Here is a 20,357-nt window from a genome sequence, read left to right as displayed (position 1 = left end):
ACAGAGAGGTGGATTGAAATTGCTGACAAGTTTCAACAGATATGTCAGTTTCCCAACTGCTTGGGCGCTGTGGACGGGAAACATATCCGCATTGTAAAGCCAGCTGGATCGGGATCGGAATATTTCAATTACAAGAAATATTTTTCAATTGTCCTCATGGCCATCGCTGACGCGGAATACAAATTTATTGCGGTTGATATTGGGGCCTATGGCCGCTCCAATGACTCTCAAGTTTTCAAACTGTCTGCCATGGGGCGTAAACTGTATGGAAACACCTTCCAGTTCCCACCACCTAGACCGCTGCCGCAAACATCTGGTCCACCTATGCCATTTGTCTGTGTAGGGGATGAAGCCTTCCAGCTGTCAGAACACCTTTTGAAACCGTACTCTAGCAGAGGATTGACAAGACCAAAACGCATTTTTAATTACCGCCTCACAAGAGCAAGAAGAATGGTTGAATGTACCTTTGGTATTCTGACAGCCAAATGGCGGGTCCTATTGACTGCGATCAACCTCAAGACAAACTGTGGACGAGGTGATCAAAGCGTGCGTGGTACTCCACAATTTTGTTATCTGCAAGGAACCCATTTCCATTGAGGACACCTCTGAAGAAACCACCTTGCAAGATTACCATGACATTACCACTAGAAGTTCTGTGACGGTTTCAGTAATGAGGGACAATTTTGCACTATACTTTGTCACCTCAAGGCAGAGTACACTGGCAGGATGACAGAGTGTGAAAGATTTGTGCCCAACCAAACTTGTGTACCTTCTGTACCAACAGTATATACCTTTGCCAACCAAAGTTGGCTATCTTGTCATGGTCTCTATTTTTAGCTTTAGGCCACAGGTGTGTACCTGGTTGTGTTTTATGCAAAGTATTTCACCTTTTAACAAAAGTTGTGTACATTGTTATGAAATCACCAACAATAAACACAACTTTTTAGGTGAAATACTTTGCTTCAAACACAACCAGGAACACAACTGTGGCAAAAAGCTAAAATTTACCCACAGTTATATACCTAGTTTTGAATACCATTTCACCTTTAAAATACCCTGTATTTAACCTTTTTCGCCGCAGAAAGAAATGACAGACAACCAGTGTAAAATAATTTAACTTTTATTGAAAAATGTTTTTTTTAGTAAACTTTTTTAAAATTTTAATAAACTTTTTTTAATAAAGCTTTGTTACCATAAAACTGGTCATTTTTATTTAAATACACACATTATAAATCTGTGTAGTGTGTGGTGGAAATACTGCTGGAGGGGCTGCGGGACACTTCGACACTGGGAGTGTGGAGAGAGGACTGGGATTGTGGTGGGGAAGGAATAGTTAGAGGTGAAGGTGTGGAAAAAACTACAGAATGGGTGGACATGTGGGAAGCAGAAGAGGTGGTGGGTGGTGGAGTGGAGGGTTGGGCAGGGACTGTAGGAGCAGATGATGTTGATGGCAAGTTGTATGGGAAAGGAGTTTGGTACGGGGCAGGTTGCTGGAAGTGGGGAGATGTCTGGTACGGGGCAGGTTGCTGGAAGTGGGGAGATGTCTGGTACGGGGCAGGTTGCTGGAAGTGGGGAGATGTCTGGTACGGGGCAGGTTGCTGGAAGTGGGGAGATGTCTGGTACGGGGCAGGTTGCTGGAAGTGGGGAGATGTCTGGTACGGGGCAGGTTGCTGGAAGTGGGGAGATGTCTGGTACTGGGGAGGTTGCTGGTACTGGGGAGGTTGCTGGTACTGGGGAGTTTGCAGGTACTGGGGAGTTTGCTGGTACTGGGGAGGTTGCTGGTACTGGGGAGGTTGCTGGTACTGGGGAGGTTGCTGGTACTGGGGAGGTTGCAGGTACTGGGGAGTTTGCAGGTACTGGGGAGTTTGCAGGTACTGGGGAGTTTGCAGGTACTGGGGAGGTTGCTGGTGCTGGGGAGGTTGCTGGTGCTGAGGAGGTTGCTGGTGCTGAGGAGGTTGCTGGTGCTGGGGAGGTTGCTGGTGCTGGGGAGGTTGCTGGTGCTGGGGAGGTGGCTGGTATGTAATAGGAGGGGGAGGATGGAAAGTGGCTGGAGGGGGTGTAGATGTAATAGGAGGGGGAGGATGGAAAGTGGCTGGAGGGGGTGTAGATGTAATAGGAGGGGGAGGATGGAAAGTGGCTGGAGGGGGTGTAGATGTAATAGGAGGGGGAGGATGGAAAGTGGCTGGAGGGGGTGCAGGCGGAGGAACTACTGTGGTGGGAGGAGGAGGTTGGGAGGTAACTTGCTGGAGAGCAGCGTGGCATGAATGCATTACATGCATCTGCTGGGCAGGAGAGCGTTTCCATGCGCTCCACAACAGACCTGAAAAAGGTGTGGTTTGGCGAAGATCTTGCTTCTGAATGCATGGTTTGCAGAAGTGTCTTCACCTCCAGAATGCTGGAGTTGATCTGCTGATAGCCTGCGGAGATTTGCTCTGACAAGACTTTTAGACAGTTCTGGAAAGATGCATTCAGATGCAAGAACTCTGGCGCATAAGTCTTTTCCTGACCCCTCTGCCGCCCAGTACCCGCAGGTGTACTAGAGGTGGCAGGGGCAGAAGGGTGGGGTAAAGGGAAAGCGATCTCCTCACCAGCAGCTTCATGTAATGTAGGCTGCCACGATGCTCCTGTGCTGGTGGATGGGACAGATGGGTCGAATGTGTGGGAAGGCTGGGAAGGTGCAGATGTACCGGGGCGGTCGAAGTGTCCCTCGGTGCCGGTCTCCTCAGGGATCGCCTCAGAAGGGTCCAATCGTGCAGGCTCCCGAGTGCTGCTCACCGTGCTGTGGAATTAAGAGAAAAAAAAAAAACTATTAAAATAGTGACATGGTATGGCCCTGGCTGAAAAAAAAAATTTACATCTAAACATTTTTTTGTCACATGTGGTGTGTAATATTTACCTTCTGGTGAGCATTGTCTCCCGGAGGAACGACAGGGCTCGTGCGTACTTGTACTTGCTCCTGCGTCCTCCAGATCCACTCGGGGCCCGCATCTCTTTATTGAACTCCTTCTTGAAACGATCCCTCACAGACCGCCACCGCTTCACAATTCTCTCCCCTGAAACGAGAAAGGACAAAGTGGTTAGTATACAACATCAGTGTTTCCCAAACTCCAGTCCTCATGGTCCCCAGGGGTCATGTTTTCAGGATTTCCAAAGTAAATAGAAATCCTGAACACATGATCCGTGGGGACCACGAGGACTGGAGTTCGGGAAACACTGGTTTAAATCAAGCAACCGGTACTGTATATACTTACGCTCTTTAATCTGGGCCCGAGCTTCGAGGTCCTCCCAGCGGTCCACAAGGAGCGAACAGATTTCCTCCCAGAGTCGTCGGGTAACGATCAGGTCAGCGTGGCGGCGGTCAGCCATATTCCAGAGCGGCTCCCTTTCTCTGACGAGATCGATGAGGCGGTCCACATCAATCCCTCCATCCTCACCGTCAGAGTCGGGAGCACGCTGTGAAGGCTGTTAAAGAAAAAGACAAAAATAACATAATTAGCCTCCACAAAAGAAATGAAATAAAAAGTGCAAAAAAAAACAAAGCAAAAATATTTATACTTACACGCTGGTGACCGCCGCGTTGCTGTCGCCGACGACCCTGGGAGGCACTGCGAGGACCTCTTGGCCGAGCACCAGATTGGGAAGACTAGAGAAGAAAACAAAAAATGTTATGTCTTTGGATGTAGGCATTTGTTTGCTGTGTGTGGTCTGCAGAACATTGTTTTCTATGTGTTGTGTGTAGTGTGATGTTGTGTTTCTGCGTTTGATGCAAAAAACTTACCAATTGTGAGCCCACTCCAAGTGTCTGTCCACCCCTTCCTTCTTCTTCTGGGAGCTCCTCTTCATCTTGTGATTCCTGTTTTGAAATAAAAGGCAATGAATACACATATATTACAGAGATGATGGATTTTGGAAATAAAAACTTACCGTCAAACGCTGACGATGCGAGGGAGGGCTCCCAGAAGATGTGCTGTCTTCCTCATGGCCAGACTCCATGGCTGTGGGTGGTGTTTCGGCTGCTGCCATTGCTGCTGCTGCATCTATTGGGCGGCTGTTGAATAAAGAGAAACAAAGGGCCAATGAATATCTTGATATTCCATAGCCCTAGTTTGGAGGAATGGGGGATTTGATAATTACCGTCTCTCATCTGCTGCTGGACTCCCCTCCCGTTGTTCAGCATGCTGCTCCATTTGGGGTGGTGCTGATGGTGCTGCTGCAGATGTCTGCTGCCTTCTCCTGCTCCTGGTTCTTGGCTTGGGTGGCATGTTGGGTGTGGCTGAGGGTCCCATTGTCTTGCTTTTATATATGTCCTGTGGGCAGAGCTACTGAGCATGCTCAGACCAAAGAAACCGGATCTGGCGCATTGCGGCGCTCATAGGCTTTCATTGTATGAAAAAGCCGGACACGCCGGATCCGGCGTGTCCGGCTTTTTCGACGGATACAAAAAACGTTACAGTCTCCGTTTTTTCCAGACGCCGGATCGCGTCACATTGCCGGATCCGGCGAAAATCGGATGAAACGCAAGGCCATCCGGCTCGATCCGGCTCTAATGCAAGTCAATGGGGGGGAAACCGGATCCGGCATTGCATTTCGACGGATCCGGTTTTAGTCAAAAGCGCCGGATCGCGCCTGAAGCCGAAAACCTGATGTGTGAAAGAGGCCTTATTGTACTCTACCTTGGATCATATATATTAGTTTAGTTACACTTATGCGCCTGTGAGATTGGCACCCTGGTGTTGGTGACCATGCAAGTTCAGTAGTTTCTGAATCATTTGGAGAGTTGATTACAATAATTTTAACATGGCAAGACTGAGTCAATTAGCTCAGCCCAGAGCCACAGCGCTCACTGATTGGCTGCAGCGCTGTCGATGTGACATGACTGCTACAGACAGTGCTGCACTGCACCCAGGGAGGTTGAATAAAGCACTGTTTGTTTTTGTTTTTTTTGTTTAAAGCAATGTGTGCTTGGAGACGAACTTTTTCAATGCCTGAAAACCCCTTTAATGATGCTGCTGATATTTTTGTACCTCCAGTGATTTTTGTGGACTTTCCAAACCATAACTCGTTCAAGGCGTTGTCCGCTACTTAGCAACACCTTATTAATGAGAAAAATCTTTACAATTCTCAGCCCTATATCCCCTCCCCATTGTTCATCTTCTTGGACAAAATCGTGAAGGCTGTAGAGGTAATATGACATTTTTGTTATGTCAGAAGACTAGTGAGGAGACACAGAACTGAGAGCAGAGACACAGTGCTTGTTCCGGAGGTAAATATATATTTAATTTCCCTTTCGCCACTGATAACACAGCCCCTTTTAAATGTACAGTGACATGTAAGTGTTTAGGAACTCCTGGTCAAAATTACTGTTATTGTGAACAGTTAAGCAAGATGAAGATCAAATGATCTCTAAAAGGCCTAACGCTAAAGATGACACATTTTCTGTGTATTTTAGGCTAAAAAATATTTTCATCTTTTAAATTTTAAATAATTAGAAAAAGGAAAATGGGCATATACAAAAGTTTGGGCACCCTGCATGGTTAGTACCAACTAAAACATCAAAAAAATCTGCTGCCTGTCAGTTATTTCTTAATATTTTTGGAGGATTTTTGTTAAAAAATCCTTTGTGTCAGTGATTTTTTTTTTTTATGTTTAGTGGTAAGACTCGCAAGTGTAAGGACCCGTGAAGTGGGCTGCGAGCTCACATATTGTGGCCATATTAACTAATGGTTAGTACCTAGTTGCACCCCTTTTTGGGGTGCAGGGGGGATACCTCCAGACCACCCTCACTCTTTTCTATGCTATCTGGTACAAGGTAATATTAATTCCTTACTCTATGTGCAATATAACCACAGACTATATTTAGGCATGTCTATATACGGTACATTCTTGGATAGGGAGACCATCAGTACTGATGCTTCAAGCACTTATTTAATTCCTTTGGTATCTACCCTTTCTTATGGACCTTTTTATATCATGCCCTAATTAATGCTTATTGCAATAGGTTTGTCTATATATTTTTCATCTTCTCCTTGAAGCTGTGTGATATCAGGTCTCTTAATTTTGGTCTGGATATATTGGTTCTCCCTTGTTTCGGGGTATGTTTAGTGCACTATGAAATGTGTTTTTTTACTTTTTCTAATAAATGTTAAATTTTAATCTATTTATGGTTCGCTTCATTTAAGTTAGCTGTTTAATTAATGCTCTCTTGGGTTGTATGCATTATTTGGAAGTGCCTTTTGTTTCTCAAATTAAGACAACTTTTTGATTTTGTAAACACTTTTTGAAGCCAGCCAAGAGTCTTTCAATTCTTGTTAGGGATTTTCATCCTGTCTTCCTTGGAAAATTCTTCCAGTTTTGTGTGATTCCTGGGTCGTCTTGCATGCACAGTTATTTTTAGGTCTAGCTACAGATTTTCAATTATGTTCAGATCAGGGGACTGTGAGGGCCGTTGAAAAACTTCAGCTTGCGCCTTATGAGGTGGTCTATTGTGGATTTGCCTTGTATTTAGGACCATTATCCAGATGGTGTTATGTTTGCATCAAGAATTTGTTGAAATTTCATTTAATCCATTCTTCTCTCTACCCATGAAAATGTTCCCCATGCCATTGGCTGCAACACAACCCCAAAGAATGAGTGATCTGCCTAATGGTTGATGAGATGTTCTTTTCCTGAAATTATCTTGTGTTCAAAGAGTTCTATTTTAACCTCTTTGGTCCACAGGACTTGTTTCCAAAGTGTATCAGGCGAATTTAATGTTCTTTTGCATACTTCTGATGCTGGGTTTTATGGAGAGGATGCTGAAGATGTTTTCTTCTGTTGACTCTTCCATGAAGCCCATATTAATGCAGGTGTCTCTGAACAGTAGAACAATGAACTACAACTCTAGAGTCTGCTAATTCTTTCTGTAGGTCTTTTGCAATCAAGCGAGAGTTCTGATTTGCCTCTCTAGCAATCGTACAAGCAGCTCACACTGAAATTTTGCTTGGTCTTCCAGACCTTATCCTGACCTCCACTGTTCCTGTTAACTGCCATTTCTTAATTACCGTACATTTTGAACTTAGGAAAGGGCAACTTGAAACGCTTTGCTGTCTTATCGCCTTCTACAGACTACAGCCTGCAGAACATATCTGCCAAACGTTAAATCCCTGTTGAAATTTAGTGTATAGTGTCTATTGAATGTATGTACAGACGACCAGGTGGCGGCTGTGAATATCTGCTCAGAAGATGCGTTCCCTCTTCCTGTCCATGATGTTGATACTGAACGAGTAGAGTGGGCTTTCAGAGATCTAGGAGGAGGAACATTCTGTGACGAGTAGGTGAGGCTGATAGCTTGCCTGATCCAGTACGTGACTGTAATTTTTGCCGCCTTTTTGCCTTTATTCCGACCGGAAATTTGAATAAATAAAATCTGGTCAATCCTCCAACTCTCCATCTGCTGGAGGTAGAAGAGAACTACTCTACAGACATTGAGGGTGTGAAAGGCTTCTTTCGTGTTGGAAGGGGTTTGTACAGAAGGAAGGTAATACAATGTCCTGCAACCTATGAAAGTTTGAGACTACCTTAGGCATAAAGGAGGGATTTAACTTTAGGAAGATGCTATCTTCCGTGATGGTCAAGTATGGCTCCTGTATTGAAAGGGCCTGTAATTCTCCTATGCGCCTTGCGGTAGTAATTGCTACCAAAACACAGTTTTTAGTGTTAAGTTTTCCAGAGCCGTGGAAGACAGTGGCTCAACGGTTCCCTTGTCAAGCTTTTGAGAACTAGGTTCAAGTCCCACGGAGAAACTGACCACGGAGTCTGGGACGGATTCTAGTTGCTGAGGTTATGAATCGCTTGATCCAGCGATGGCTTACCAGATCTTGATTGTAAAATGAACTAAGAGCTGATACCTGTACCTTTAGTGTACTAGGAGTGAGCCCTAGAACTAAGCTGTCTTGAAGAAATTTTAAGATCTGTGTGATATTAGGATGGAAGGGGGGTCCAGGGCACTTAGGAAACACCAAGATAAGAACATTTTCCAAATCTTCCCGTAAATGGCGTTAGTCATGCTCAGCCTAGAATGGCCGGTGGCCCTTAAGCCATTAGAATTCCGGCTTCAGTAGCCAAGCAGCAAGGTTCATTCTGTGCGGGTGTGAGTGCAGTAGAGGGTCTTAGTAAAGGAGACTGGGCCTTCCTGAGCCATGTTCCGTAGGGCTCCGTACCAGCTTTTCCCTGGCCACAAGGGAGCCACTAGGATTGTAGTGACTTGTTCTGCCCGTATCTTCTGCAGTGTACTCGCTACCGTGGGAATTGGAGGGAAGGTGTAAGCCAGATTGAACTGCCACGGATGGGAGAAGGCATCTACTCCCCACGCTCCGTCGGTGGGACTGAGGGAAAAAAGTTTCCACCTTCGTGTTTTGACGGCTGGCAAAAAGTGTCCATTTCGGGATTTCCACACCTTGACACCAGAGGCAAAGAGACTGGTGTCTGTGGTCACAATATCCAGGGAGAGCTGATCCCAGCTGACGCCCCACTGGAGGTTCTGGTAGTCCAGCCACCATAGGAGAGACGCCTTCACATGACCAGGAAGAGGGGTTCTCTTGGTCAGAGTATTCCGATACTACTTCGAACACCGGAGTACATAGGACCGAAGGAGCCTAGTATGGGCTTGAGCCCAGGAAACAGTTTGGACGCACGCTGTAAGCGAACCTAGGATGGACATTGAGTCTCTGGGTTGGTGCTCTCTGGTCTCCGAACCTGGAGGACCTCTGAACAAGGTCGAGTTGTCGTTCCCTGGGTAAGAAAGATGTTCGCCTTCCTGAGTCCAGGAGTATCCCTAAGAACTTCTTCCCTGACGAAGGAAGAAGGCCTGATTTCTCCAGGTTGGGGATCAAACCCAAGGACTGTAAAATCTCCAAGGACTTTCCTACGTCCTGGTTCAGGCGAGACATGGATGGAGCCCTTATTAGAAGGTCGTCTAGGTATGGGACAATGCAAATCCCCTGCTGGCAAATGAAGATCATTGCTTCTGCCATTATCTTGGTAAACACTTGAGGCGCTGATTACAACCCAAACGGCAAGACATTGAGCTGGTAGTGGATGACCCGGGGGACCCTGGAAAACCGCAAACCTGAGGAATTCCCTGTGGTCTGGATGAATCGGGACATGATAGTACGCGTCCCTCAGGTCTATTGTGGCCAACACCCAATTTGTCCTATGAGGGGGATTGACGACTTAACCGACTCCATCCTGAATCATCTGTACTTTACCACTTGGTTCAAGGGTTTTAAGTTTATTATAACCCTGCTTTCCTGAGGGTTTTACAATTATGAAGAGGCGAGAGTAGTGGCCTCTGCATATCTCCCGTCGATTTGCCCGCTGGTCTCCCACTCTGGTCCCGGACCTTCTCCAAGCCGCCCAGCAATCGACACCCGACGGGAGCAGTCACGCACAGCGTGGAACTGGGGAGATTGCCTTGCAGAAGTATCTTTGTCTGACAGCAAGGATTTTTGGAGGTACGCCTGCAAGGACGTCACTCTTAGGCATTGAGGGGGAGGACTCTCGAACCTCAATCTCAGTCCATCGTGAAAGGTGCAAAAAACCCATTGGTTTGAGGTTATGGATTGCAACAATCTATGAAATTCAAGGGTCGGCCCCCGACCGGAGAACCGTGAATTCTGGGAGGACTGGTCACGGGGAGGGAGGTGAAAAAATCGTTTCCTAGGTTCCTGAAGAGACTTCTTTTTATTAGTTGCTTTCTCTATGATATCATCCAGAGGCCATGGGCCCAAACAGTGGTTTTCTCCCACTTATGGGGTATCCGCGTACTCTGGACAAATTGCACAACAACTTTTGTAGTCCAATTTCTCCTGTTACCCTTGGGAAAATAAAAAAATTGGCAACTAAAAGATCATGTTTGTGGAAAAAATGATTTTTTAATTTTACGGCTGTTCGTTATAAACTTTATGTGAAGCCCATGGGGGGGGGGGGGGTTCAAAGTTCTCACCACACATCTAGATAAGTTCCTTGGGTGGTCTAGTTTCCAAAATGGTGTCATTTGTGGGGGGTTTCCACTGTTTAGGCACATCAGGGACTTTCAAAACGCGACATGGCGTCCGATCTCAATTCCAGCCAAAAAAGTCAAATGGCATTGCTTCCCTTCCGAGCTTTGCCATGCGCCCAAATAGTGGTTTACCCCCACATATGGGGTATCAGCTTACTCAGGACAAATTGCACAATATCTTTTGGGGTCATGTTTCCCTTGGGAAAATAAAAATTGCGGGTGACATGATCACTTTTTTGGAAAAAATGATTTTTTTTAATTGTACGGCTGTACGTTATAAACTTCTGTGAAGCCCTTGGGGGTTCAAAGTTCTCACCACACATCTAGACACGTTCCATGGGGGGGGGGTCTAGTTTCCAAAATGGGCTCATTTATGTGGGGTTTCCACTGTTTAGGTACATCAGGGTCTCTCCAAACGTGATATGGTGCCCGATCTCAATTCCAGCCAATTTTGCGTTGAAAAAGTCAAACGGCGCTCGTTCCATTCCGAGCTCTGCAATGCGCCGAAACAGTGGTTCCCCCCTTACATATCAGGTATCGGTGTACTCAGGACAAATTGCCCAATAACTTTTGAAGTCCAATTTCTCCTGCTACCCTTGGTAAAATAAAAAAATAATTGGACCTGAAGTAATTTTTTGGGGAAAAAAAAGTTAAATGTTTTTTTTTTTTTTTTAAACATTCAAAAAATTCCTGTGAAGCACGTGAAGGGTTAATAAACTTCTTGAATGTGGTTTTGAGCACCTTGAGGGATACAGTTTTTAGAATGGTGTCACTTTTTGGTGTCACTTTTGGGTATTTTCTATCATATAGACCCCTCAAAGTGACTTCAAATGTGATGTGGTCCCTAAAAAAAATGGTGGTGTAAAAATGAGAAATCGCTGGTCAACTTTTAACCCTTATAACTTCCTAACAAAAAAAAATTTTGGTTCCAAAATTGTGCTGATGTAAAGTAAATGTGGGAAATGTTAATATCAACATGAGCAAAGTCCAATAATTGATGGTTCAAATCAAAGTACTCAAATCAACAAATGTGAACATGGGCTTATATAACTATTGTCCAATGCACATCATAAGAACCAAAACCGCAATTAAGTTAGTTTAAAACTCATATTTATTATTATATATTAAAATAAATGAACCAATTTAATACAAAATTATACACAAGGTGCCTCACAAAATGAAGAAAAGCCACCAAAACACATAAACAAGTAAGCATTAAAGCACTGGTACCTGTTTTCCTTTTGTACATGCTGTACTAGTATAAAAATTCTTTCTTCATTAAATGTAAAAACGATTGCTATAGTAGGTACTTTGTAATCTTACTGGTGGTCTAAATTTGATGTATATCCTTTAATGCTTGTTGTTGTGCTTTGGTGGCTTTTCATTTTGTGAGGCATCTTGTGTATAATTTTGTATTAAATTGGTTCATTTATTATATAATAATAAATATGATTTTTAAACGAACTTAATTGCAGTTTTGGTTCTTATGACGTGCACTGGACAATAGTTATATAAGCCCATGTTCACATTTGTTGATTTGAGTACTTTGATTTGAACCATAAATTATTGGACTATGCTCATGCTGATATTTGCATGTTTTCAGTTTAAGAACAGACGTCCCTTCTTTGTGAATAATGGGGGAAACGTTAAATAAGTTTTTTGTGCGCCATATCTCTGTGATTTAAGGGCATAAAAAATTCAAAGTTGGAAAATTGTGAAATTTTCAAAGTTTTTGCCAAATTTCCGTTTTTTCACAAATAAACCCAAGTTATATGAATGAAATTTTACCACTAACATGAAGTACAATATGTCACGAGAAAACAATGTAAGAATCACTGGGATCCATGGAAGCGTTTCAGAGTTATGACCTCATAAAGGGACAGTGGTCAGAATTGTAAAAAATGGCCCAGTCATGAACGTGCAAACCACCCTTGGGGGTAAAGAGGTAAAGAGAAATGTTTACCAAGGGATGGGAGAGGATCTAAATGAAGAGAAGGTATATGGGTAATCTTTAAAATGTAATAATACACTAGGCAGTTAATTGTTAGCCTTCTATGCTGACACTGAGTAAGCGAGGAACAATGGGAGATTTCTGCCCTAAAGCTTTGCTTGTAAAGATGGCTTATAAACACTGTAACCGAGACAGTAAAGGCCCCGTCACACACAGCGAGATAGCTGATTTTGTGATGCAACAGCGATCTCGCTGTGTGTGACATGCATCAGCGACCGCGCCCCCCCCCCCCCGGGTATCACTGATCGTGCAGGAGTGTCCTGGGCCATTTTATGATCGTTGGTCTCCCGCTGGCCAGTGCGCATCGCTGCGTGGCAGCGGGAGAGCAATGATCAGCGAGCTCCCAGCGCTGTAAGCAGACGCTGGTATCCAAGGTAAATATCGGCTAACTAAGTGCGCACCTTGCTTAGTTGCCTGCTGTGTACCTTGGATACATGCGTGCTCGTGCTGGGAGCTGGTATCCAAGGTATACAGCGGGTAACTAAGTGACGCGCGCTTAGTTACCCGATATTTACCTTGGATACCAGCTCCTGGCGCCAGCACGCAGGTATCCAAGGTGCACAGCGGGTAACTAAGCGACGCGCTCGCTTAGTTACCCGATATTAACCTTTGATACCAGTGTCCTCGCTTGTCCTGATCGCTGGTGAGTCTGCCTGTTTGACAGCTCACCAGCGATCATGTAGCGAGGCACCAGCGATCCTGACAAGGTTGTATCGTCGGGATCGCTGGTGCATTGTTTAGTGTAATGGGACCCTAACTCAGGAGCGATACCTAGATAGGACATGAGGACCTCCTCCAAATGAGGATTTTCCACTGATTTTGGAAAAGTTTTTTTTTTCTGTTTCTTCTGAGCCCCTTGCTTTCCAAAGTTATACCCTTTGGTAATAATGGTGCAAATTTTCCATTCAACCATCTCTGCGTATACCGCTCGGGCGCAGCCGTGTTTTGATTGGTCTGACAAAAAGCCAACGCCCACATAGAAGTTCTGTAGTATACGCCCAGTTGGTTAAAGGGTAAAGTGGCACCTTTATAACTAGGGCATACGGTAACTTTGGAATGGAGGGGCACAGAAGGAAAAGAACAACGGATCCAGAATCGATGGAGACGCACCATTCGGATGAGGTCCTCTGTGTTAAGTAAAAGAATATTGAAAGCCCCCTCTTTGCAATGTGATTACCATCTTTTTCGTTTAAGCAGAATCTTACATGCTCATATACTAAAAACTGTCAGTAACGCATTCACCTGTATGATGACCTTTAAACACTTAATTGTTGTGTCACTTATAGTATGTGCGCAAGAAATATTTTCCAACTTTTAAGGAGGAGAAACTTTGGGGATTTCTGGTAGGGACCGTCTTGCATTGGAATTGTTTTCGTATTTGTAATCTAGTGGGTTATCTTCTTTCCTTGTTAGTGTGCGCTCATTTTCTAAGCCGTGTTCTCAAGCTTGCATTCTCCTTTCTAGCAGGTGTGATTATGTGGGCCGCTTGCTGTAACTGGTTCTGCATCGATGCTGAGGCTGAAGGGGCCTCCCAGAATGCAAGAACACCTGATCGCCCCCATGAAAACATCAGAACATCTCCTCCAGTGTCAGAAACTACCTGTGCAGCTTGTGGTACCAGGATGCAAAGCACCAGCCGAAAAGTAAGCGTTTAGGTAGCATTTATTCATTAGACTGGGTAGAACTCGGGTGTATGGAAACAGGTGACTCTTAGACAAGAGGGCTGTTTGTTGGAGGAGCCCTGCATATACGCTAATCAAAGGGTGTCCAACTGGTGAACCCTCAAGAGATCATTATTTCAAGATCAAGAGGTAACCCTTTCACTGTCGGGCAATTCTCACGCTATTGACAAACTTCTACAATCAAATTATTTCACTCATGGACACCTTCATCCAATTTTTAAAAATTTGTTATGTCATACATGGCACTTATATATCTACATGTAGATACGTGAACATCAGAATGTAGAAACAACAAAATGTCAAAATTCTCTGCAATCCAGATGTCAGTAAACATCCGAGTCTTGTAGCTAGCCAATGTTCTAATTAGATGCAAGGAGTGATTACTTATCTTTTCACCCCTCTAGTAGAACCTTCTTGTCCTTAAATGGAATCTGTCAGTAAGATCAAACCCCCAAATTGCATATATTGGCATACAAGTCTTTGAAATCTAAATCTATTGACACCTTTTTATATCTCCTATCTGTTGCTGCATTCATGAAAAATCATTTCTTTAATGCATATGCAATTTAGGCTATACATATTCTGGGCATGACAAAGTGCTTCCAGAGCCTCTGCCTCTAGCTGTTCTCCTTGGCACCAACCTGCTTAGCCTCTGCCTCCGTTTAACCTCTTTATTTTGATTGATAGTTCAGTGTCTGACCTTCTTGCCTGATGTCACACAGATGGTGAGGCGTCAATCAAGCCAAAGTGGCTAGTTCTGAGCAGGAAAACAATCTCCGAAGGGAAAGGCTCTGGAACTGCTCTGTTACACTCAAAGCATTTAATGCATCATTTGCATATTAAGTAAAAACCACTGATTTCTTGGGAATGACCTAACAAATAAAATATTTTTCGGTGGAGTTTCATTGACCTGAATGCCCATATATACAGCTCTGGCAAAAATTAAGAGACCACTTCCAAATGATCCGTTTGTCTGATTTTTTTTCTCTTTATAGGTATAATAGCCTTTACTATACTGTCAGCGGAGGTCCGCCCTGACGGAACAGTGATGAACTGCAGCCAAACAGCGACTGCTGATTTGGCTGAGGTGGGCATGTGACACAACAATGTCGCATCCTCCTCCGGGAACAGCAGGAGGAGACATTACGTGAACGGCACCGCTGAGGGAGAGGGAGTATTCATTGTTTTTATTTTAATTGTGATCCTGAATTGATGAAGCTGGGGTTGTCCTGTAATGGACAATCCCTTTAATAGATGACTAATTATCATGGAGACAAGTAAATAGAGATGTAGTGGGACACCAGAACACCGAGAGTGAGGAAATATTCAGGAATTCTACTGGAAAGTATTTAAACACATTATTTTTGATATTCCCAGGAAACCTTTAAAAAAAAAAAAAATGGATTATGGGCCATTAAGAGGTGCACACTTATGCCACTATATTTTATTTTGTGAAATCTTCTCTCCATGGACAGAAATTGCTAATAAACTTGACTGATAGACTAGTTAATTTTATTATTTTGCTTGCTGATATAGCGCCATCTTATTCCACAGCAGTTTGCACATATTTTCATCACTGTCCCTGATGGGGCTCACAATCTACATTCCCTATCATATCATCTTTGGAATGTGGGAGGAAACCGGAGTACCCAGAGGAAACCCAAGCAAACACGGGGAGAACATACAAACTCCTTGCAGATGTTGTCCTTGGTGGGATTTGAACCCAGGACCCCAGTACTGCAAGGCTGCAGTGCTAACCACTGAGCCACTGTGCTGCTTTGAGCAATTTAATAACGAGTTATTGTATTAATGAATACATGACACCCCCCCCTTCTATTGTTAATCTGGAATTAGTATTTATTGCTCTAATAATAATGATTGTTACGGCATTATACTCTCTATTTGTTCTAGGACTCCGTGCCCCATACATTTACTTACTGTATCTTGGCCTGGCTAAATAAAGACCCTTTGTCCCCTGAAAATAAAATCTGTGTGAAAACCATTGTTATGTCGTTCTCTACAGAAACACGTCTTTGTTGGTTTTGTGGTCTGCTGACCCAAGTAGTCGCTCCGACCATGCATTGTTCAGCAGTCACAGACAAAGTGATGTCACTGTGACAATCGGATTACTGTTGTGCGTCCTCAGCCTTGTTAAACAGTGCATAGCGTTGACCTGTAGCTTGTAATTGTGAGGAGTTTCACATGCTTTGTTGGAAGCAATATCCTAGTAAAGTCGCTCCATACAGTGAGACTGCCCGAATGTATTGCTCTTCTCACGTCTGCCCCATATTGCACCAACTTCTAAATATATGGTTAATTTTCCTCTGTTTTCTTTAGATTCCGTGCTTGGATTGTAGGAATAACTTCTGCACCATGTGTGTAGCACAGTTACAAGATGGCCTTTGTCAGCTGTGCCGAAGGATACGCTCCACTTCTTTCACCCGAGAGGAGTTACTCAAACTCAAAGTAAAGGATCTTCGTGATTATTTATCAATGAGAGATGTACCCACAGACTTGTGCCGGGAGAAAGAAGACCTGGTGCAGCTTGTATTGACTCTAAGGCCTGATTCCTATCCAGATGTGACGAATATTCCATCGTTTCCATCCAATCAGAACAACCAAATGACGGGTTCAATGGAAATGCAGGAAAATCAAGACATTCCAATAGTAAGTGATAAAAGTGCTTGATGTGCTGCGAAGACCCTGGCTTGGTCACTGGGTGCACCACTATAGATTCCATTATGCCTCGTGGCTATAGTGCATATGTGACCGCTATGCTGTATCTTAGTCTTCATTCAGATACCCGTTTTTCATATATGTAACATCTGTTTTGAAAAAAAATTGAGGGCAACAGGAGAAAATTGAGCCCAAAATTTGTTGTGCAATTTCTCTTGTGAACGCCAACACACCACATGTGGGGGAAAACTACTATTTGGGCACACGGTAGGGCTCGAAAGGAAGCAGCACCGTTTGACTTTTTGAATACAAAAATGGCTGGAATTGGGAGCGGACACCATGTCGCTTTTAGAGAGCCCCTGATGTGCGTAAACAGTGGAAACCCTCCACAAGTGACCCATTTTTGGAAATTACACCCCTCAAGGATTTTATCCAGGATTATAGTGAGGAATTTTAAGCCAAAGGTACTACACAGAATTTGTTAACATTAGGTCTTCATATTGAATGTCGTCATTAGTTTTCAGCACTAGTGCTCGCTTCGGGGTGCTTGGGTACGCACCGAGTATCTGAGGTGCTTGTGTGACCCTGATGCAGAGTTGAGTAACACTTGCACTCAACACTAGTTGTCATATTGTCATGATTATTTTTTTTTAACTTTTGAAAAAATCTATAACCCCCAACCCTAGCCTAACCGTAACCTTAGCCTAACTGCAACCCTAACCCTAGCCTAACACCAATCCTAAAGGCAAAGAATGATGGAAATAAAAATGATAAAATAAAAAATGTAATGTGACTAAGGGGATGTCATACTAATTATTGGCTTTTGATCACTGTGATAAGGTCTATCACAGTGGTCAAAATGAACAATAAGAAAGATCCCCGCTTTTGCCGGTGGGCAGATCCCAGCCAGCAGAACTCGGTGGGCACACTGCACATGCCCCCGCCATTATTTTTCCAGGAAGTGTTGGCGAAGGGCCGGGTACGGAGCTGGAGGTACCAGGGGGGCTTGGAGACCTAATTTCTCTCTCTGACATGTATATCATGCCAGACAAGAGAGAAATGTTTTTAATAGCGGGCACACTTTTTTTTTTTTTTGTACTTGATCAGGGACAAGAAAAACCATCCCCAATCATGTTCTCCGGGGTTTTGGCCACCGCTAGTAACTGAAACCCCAGACAATTTGACACTGGGGGGCGCTATACCCTTATTCCTGTACGCCGTTTTAAAAGTGCAGTGAGTGAATAAGGCCCCTTATCGACCGCCGTTTTAATGCATATCGGCGGTTGTTAAGGGGTTAAAGGAACAATGACTAGGTAGGTGATCAAACAACACTTGAGTGATTGCAAAACACCTGCAGCAATACTTGGTGGCAGGAGGCACTGAGGTTTCAGTTTACACAATTAGGTGCATGCTAAACACTAATGGTCTCTGAGATGGATCTCTAAGGCTAGTTTTACACTAGCGCTTTTGAGCGCAGCGACGGCCTGCGCACGGCCGCCGCTAAGCCCCGCCCCTGCCGCACCTCCGCCAGTAGCTCCGCCTACCGGTGCATGACGCTGCATGCGCCCTGCGTCCCCTATCTTTATCACTGGGGGCGCAGGCCGTGCGCAGTATGCGTTTGGCGGCGCATGCGTCCTTTTGACGGTGCGCCGACCTGCGCCAAACGCAACCTGCTGCAGTTTGGTTGCGCCGGCGCACCGTCAAAAAGGCGCATGTGCCGCCAAACGCATACTGCGCACGGCCTGTGCCCCCAGTGATAAAGATAGGGGACGCAGGGCGCATGCAGCGTCATGCGCCGGTAGGCGGAGCTACCGGCGGAGGCACGGCAGGGGCGGGGCTTAGCGGCGGCTGTGCGCAGGCCGTCGCTGCGCTCAAAAACGCTAGTGTGAAACTAGCCTTAGATGTACAAATTTACGGACCAAAATGCACAAAAAAAACTTGTATTTGTTAATGATCACAAACATACTTCAAAGTGCACCAATGTTAGTTTCAGAGGAGGTCCTGGAAGAATGTGGTGCATGAACTGGAGGCAATTACTGATGAGGAATGGCCAAGAATTCTTAGTTTCTGCCAGAAGCTAGTGCCTGTCTATGCATTTCGTTTGCAGCAGATTATATCAGCCGGAGGTGCTCTACTAAGTACCAAAGACACTTGTCCTGAAGGGGTTGAAAAATACAGAGTAGTCTGAAGTGGCATTTTGTTTTGAATGTTGAGAAACCACCTGTAATATTAATTGTGTTGAGCTTTTAAAATTGTTTTTGATTGATTGATAGGTTTATTGTGAACAGCAGAAAGTTTTTTACAATTATAATTTTGATTGATCTGTATAATAGATATGCCCCAAGACCCTTCACCTCTAGAATTCAAGTTGATTTTTTTGTTACAGATCAGGTAATGATATCTTTACAGTTTAAAGGCCATCTAGAAGTAGGCTGAACACTCCTATGCCATCTATATGGGCATGTAGATCTTAGAAAGATGAATAACGTGATGACTTGATAACTGCGATCTGATGTCTTACAGAGAAATCCACATTTCTCCTTCGCCTCATTGAGGGACACAGGACAGTGGGTGTATGCTACTGCCGCCAGGAGGCTTGACACTAAGTGAATGAAAATTGCAGGCTGAACCAGTTCTTGCTTGGTGTCCTAGGAAGCACACACGTCTGGTCTCTTTCCAGACTCCCTCTTTTTTTTTTTTTTTTTTTAATTCTCCCATGAAGATGAGACAGGGGCGACGGACCCTATTGAAAGGGTCCGATCTCCCCAAACCAACAACGGGTGAGCACGTGCGAGTGTCACCTCCACGTATCCTCTCCCGTAACGTGGGACATGATGGCATGTCTGGTTTTTCCCAGACTTTCTTCTTCCTTCCATGAAGATGAGACAGGGGCGACGGACCCTTTTGAAAGGGTCCGATCTCCCCAAACCAACAATGGGCGAGCATGTGCGAGTGTCTCCTCCACGTATCCTTTCCCGCAACGTGGGACATGATGCCGGACTTAGCCCTGACCACCCTAAGGTATTGAAACCCTAGGCTGTACAGAGACACAAGTATAGTACGTGCGGCCCCCACTGCACCACCAATGCTAGACTGCGGTGCTGCAAGGCGGTGGACAGTCCCTCTCCTCATCGCTTGGAGGGAAAGATGGAGTTAGGGTGCCTGCACCGTCCTTAACATGGATGTAGCCCCCCTTCCCCCCCTAACCTGAGGATCAGCTGGAGCTCCAGGGGTGAGACGCGGAAGGAGGTGGGCTGGGAGACCTCCTGAAACCCCTAGGGTCGGCATTCCCCTGGGCTGTAGCACGGTCGGGCGCCAGCATGTGGCCCCACGGCGGTAGCGCTCGGAAGTTCATGTCCTGGCAGGCCTCTGTTTTTTGGCCACGTGTTCAAGCGGGCGCTGTAAATTTAGTTCCCGGCTTCTGCCGGTACTAGGCCGCGGGCGGAAGCCCCGCCCCCGTGACGCGTGTACTTTCGGCAGGCCCGCCCCCGGAGCCTCGGGCGGGTGCCGAAAAATTTAGTCCCCGGCTTCAGCCAGCGCTAGGCCTGGAGCAGGAGCTCGGCCCATAGGACGTCACCAGCGGCGCCTTCTCTCCCTGCAGGACCGCCCACACGCCGAGGCGCACTTTTTGGAAAAGGGTGCAGCGGTTCGGCAGGCTGGACGCCTAAAGGGGATCCAGGACTAGGGTAAGTGCTACCCCCGATGGAGGAAGGCCACCCTCTGTTTTTTTGCCAGAGGCTAAGGAGTAGGACCCTGCAGGCATATCGCCTAGCAGGGCCACCATGTCCAGAACAGCTAAGTCGCACACGTTTCTCTATGCTGCGTGCACCTCGTATCGGTCCGCCTTCCCACATGCAAAAATCTGTGAAGTCTGCGAGCCCTCCCCTGCGACCACCCGGAATGGGCTCTGTCTCTCGCAGTCCATGGCCTCGCTTACGAGAGCAATCGA

At 45.3% G+C, this 20,357-nt stretch overlaps 1 protein-coding gene across 2 annotated transcripts in view; it reads left to right on the top strand.

The window, feature by feature from the left end:
• Window positions 1–20,357, top strand: part of RFFL (ring finger and FYVE like domain containing E3 ubiquitin protein ligase) — a 92,554-nt gene that overhangs the window by 51,002 nt on the left and 21,195 nt on the right. Inside the window, exons 2-3 of one of the 2 annotated variants that reach the window (XM_073558939.1) lie at window positions 13,518–13,693; window positions 16,070–16,399. In XM_073558939.1, coding sequence (XP_073415040.1) covers window positions 13,526–13,693; window positions 16,070–16,399 — 498 coding nt within the window. In that variant the 5' untranslated portion in view covers window positions 13,518–13,525. Of the gene's footprint in view, window positions 1–13,514; window positions 13,694–16,069; window positions 16,400–20,357 lie in introns of both variants that reach the window. The other variant, XM_073558938.1, reaches the window with a different exon arrangement.

The sequence above is a fragment of the Dendrobates tinctorius genome, unplaced genomic scaffold, assembly GCF_039654945.1.
Source record: "Dendrobates tinctorius isolate UK_male_01 unplaced genomic scaffold, ASM3965494v1 ptg000263l, whole genome shotgun sequence".
Taxonomy (NCBI): domain Eukaryota; kingdom Metazoa; phylum Chordata; class Amphibia; order Anura; family Dendrobatidae; genus Dendrobates; species Dendrobates tinctorius.
Note: the sequence above shows the minus strand (reverse complement) of the source record. Positions and strands in the feature narration are given on the sequence as shown.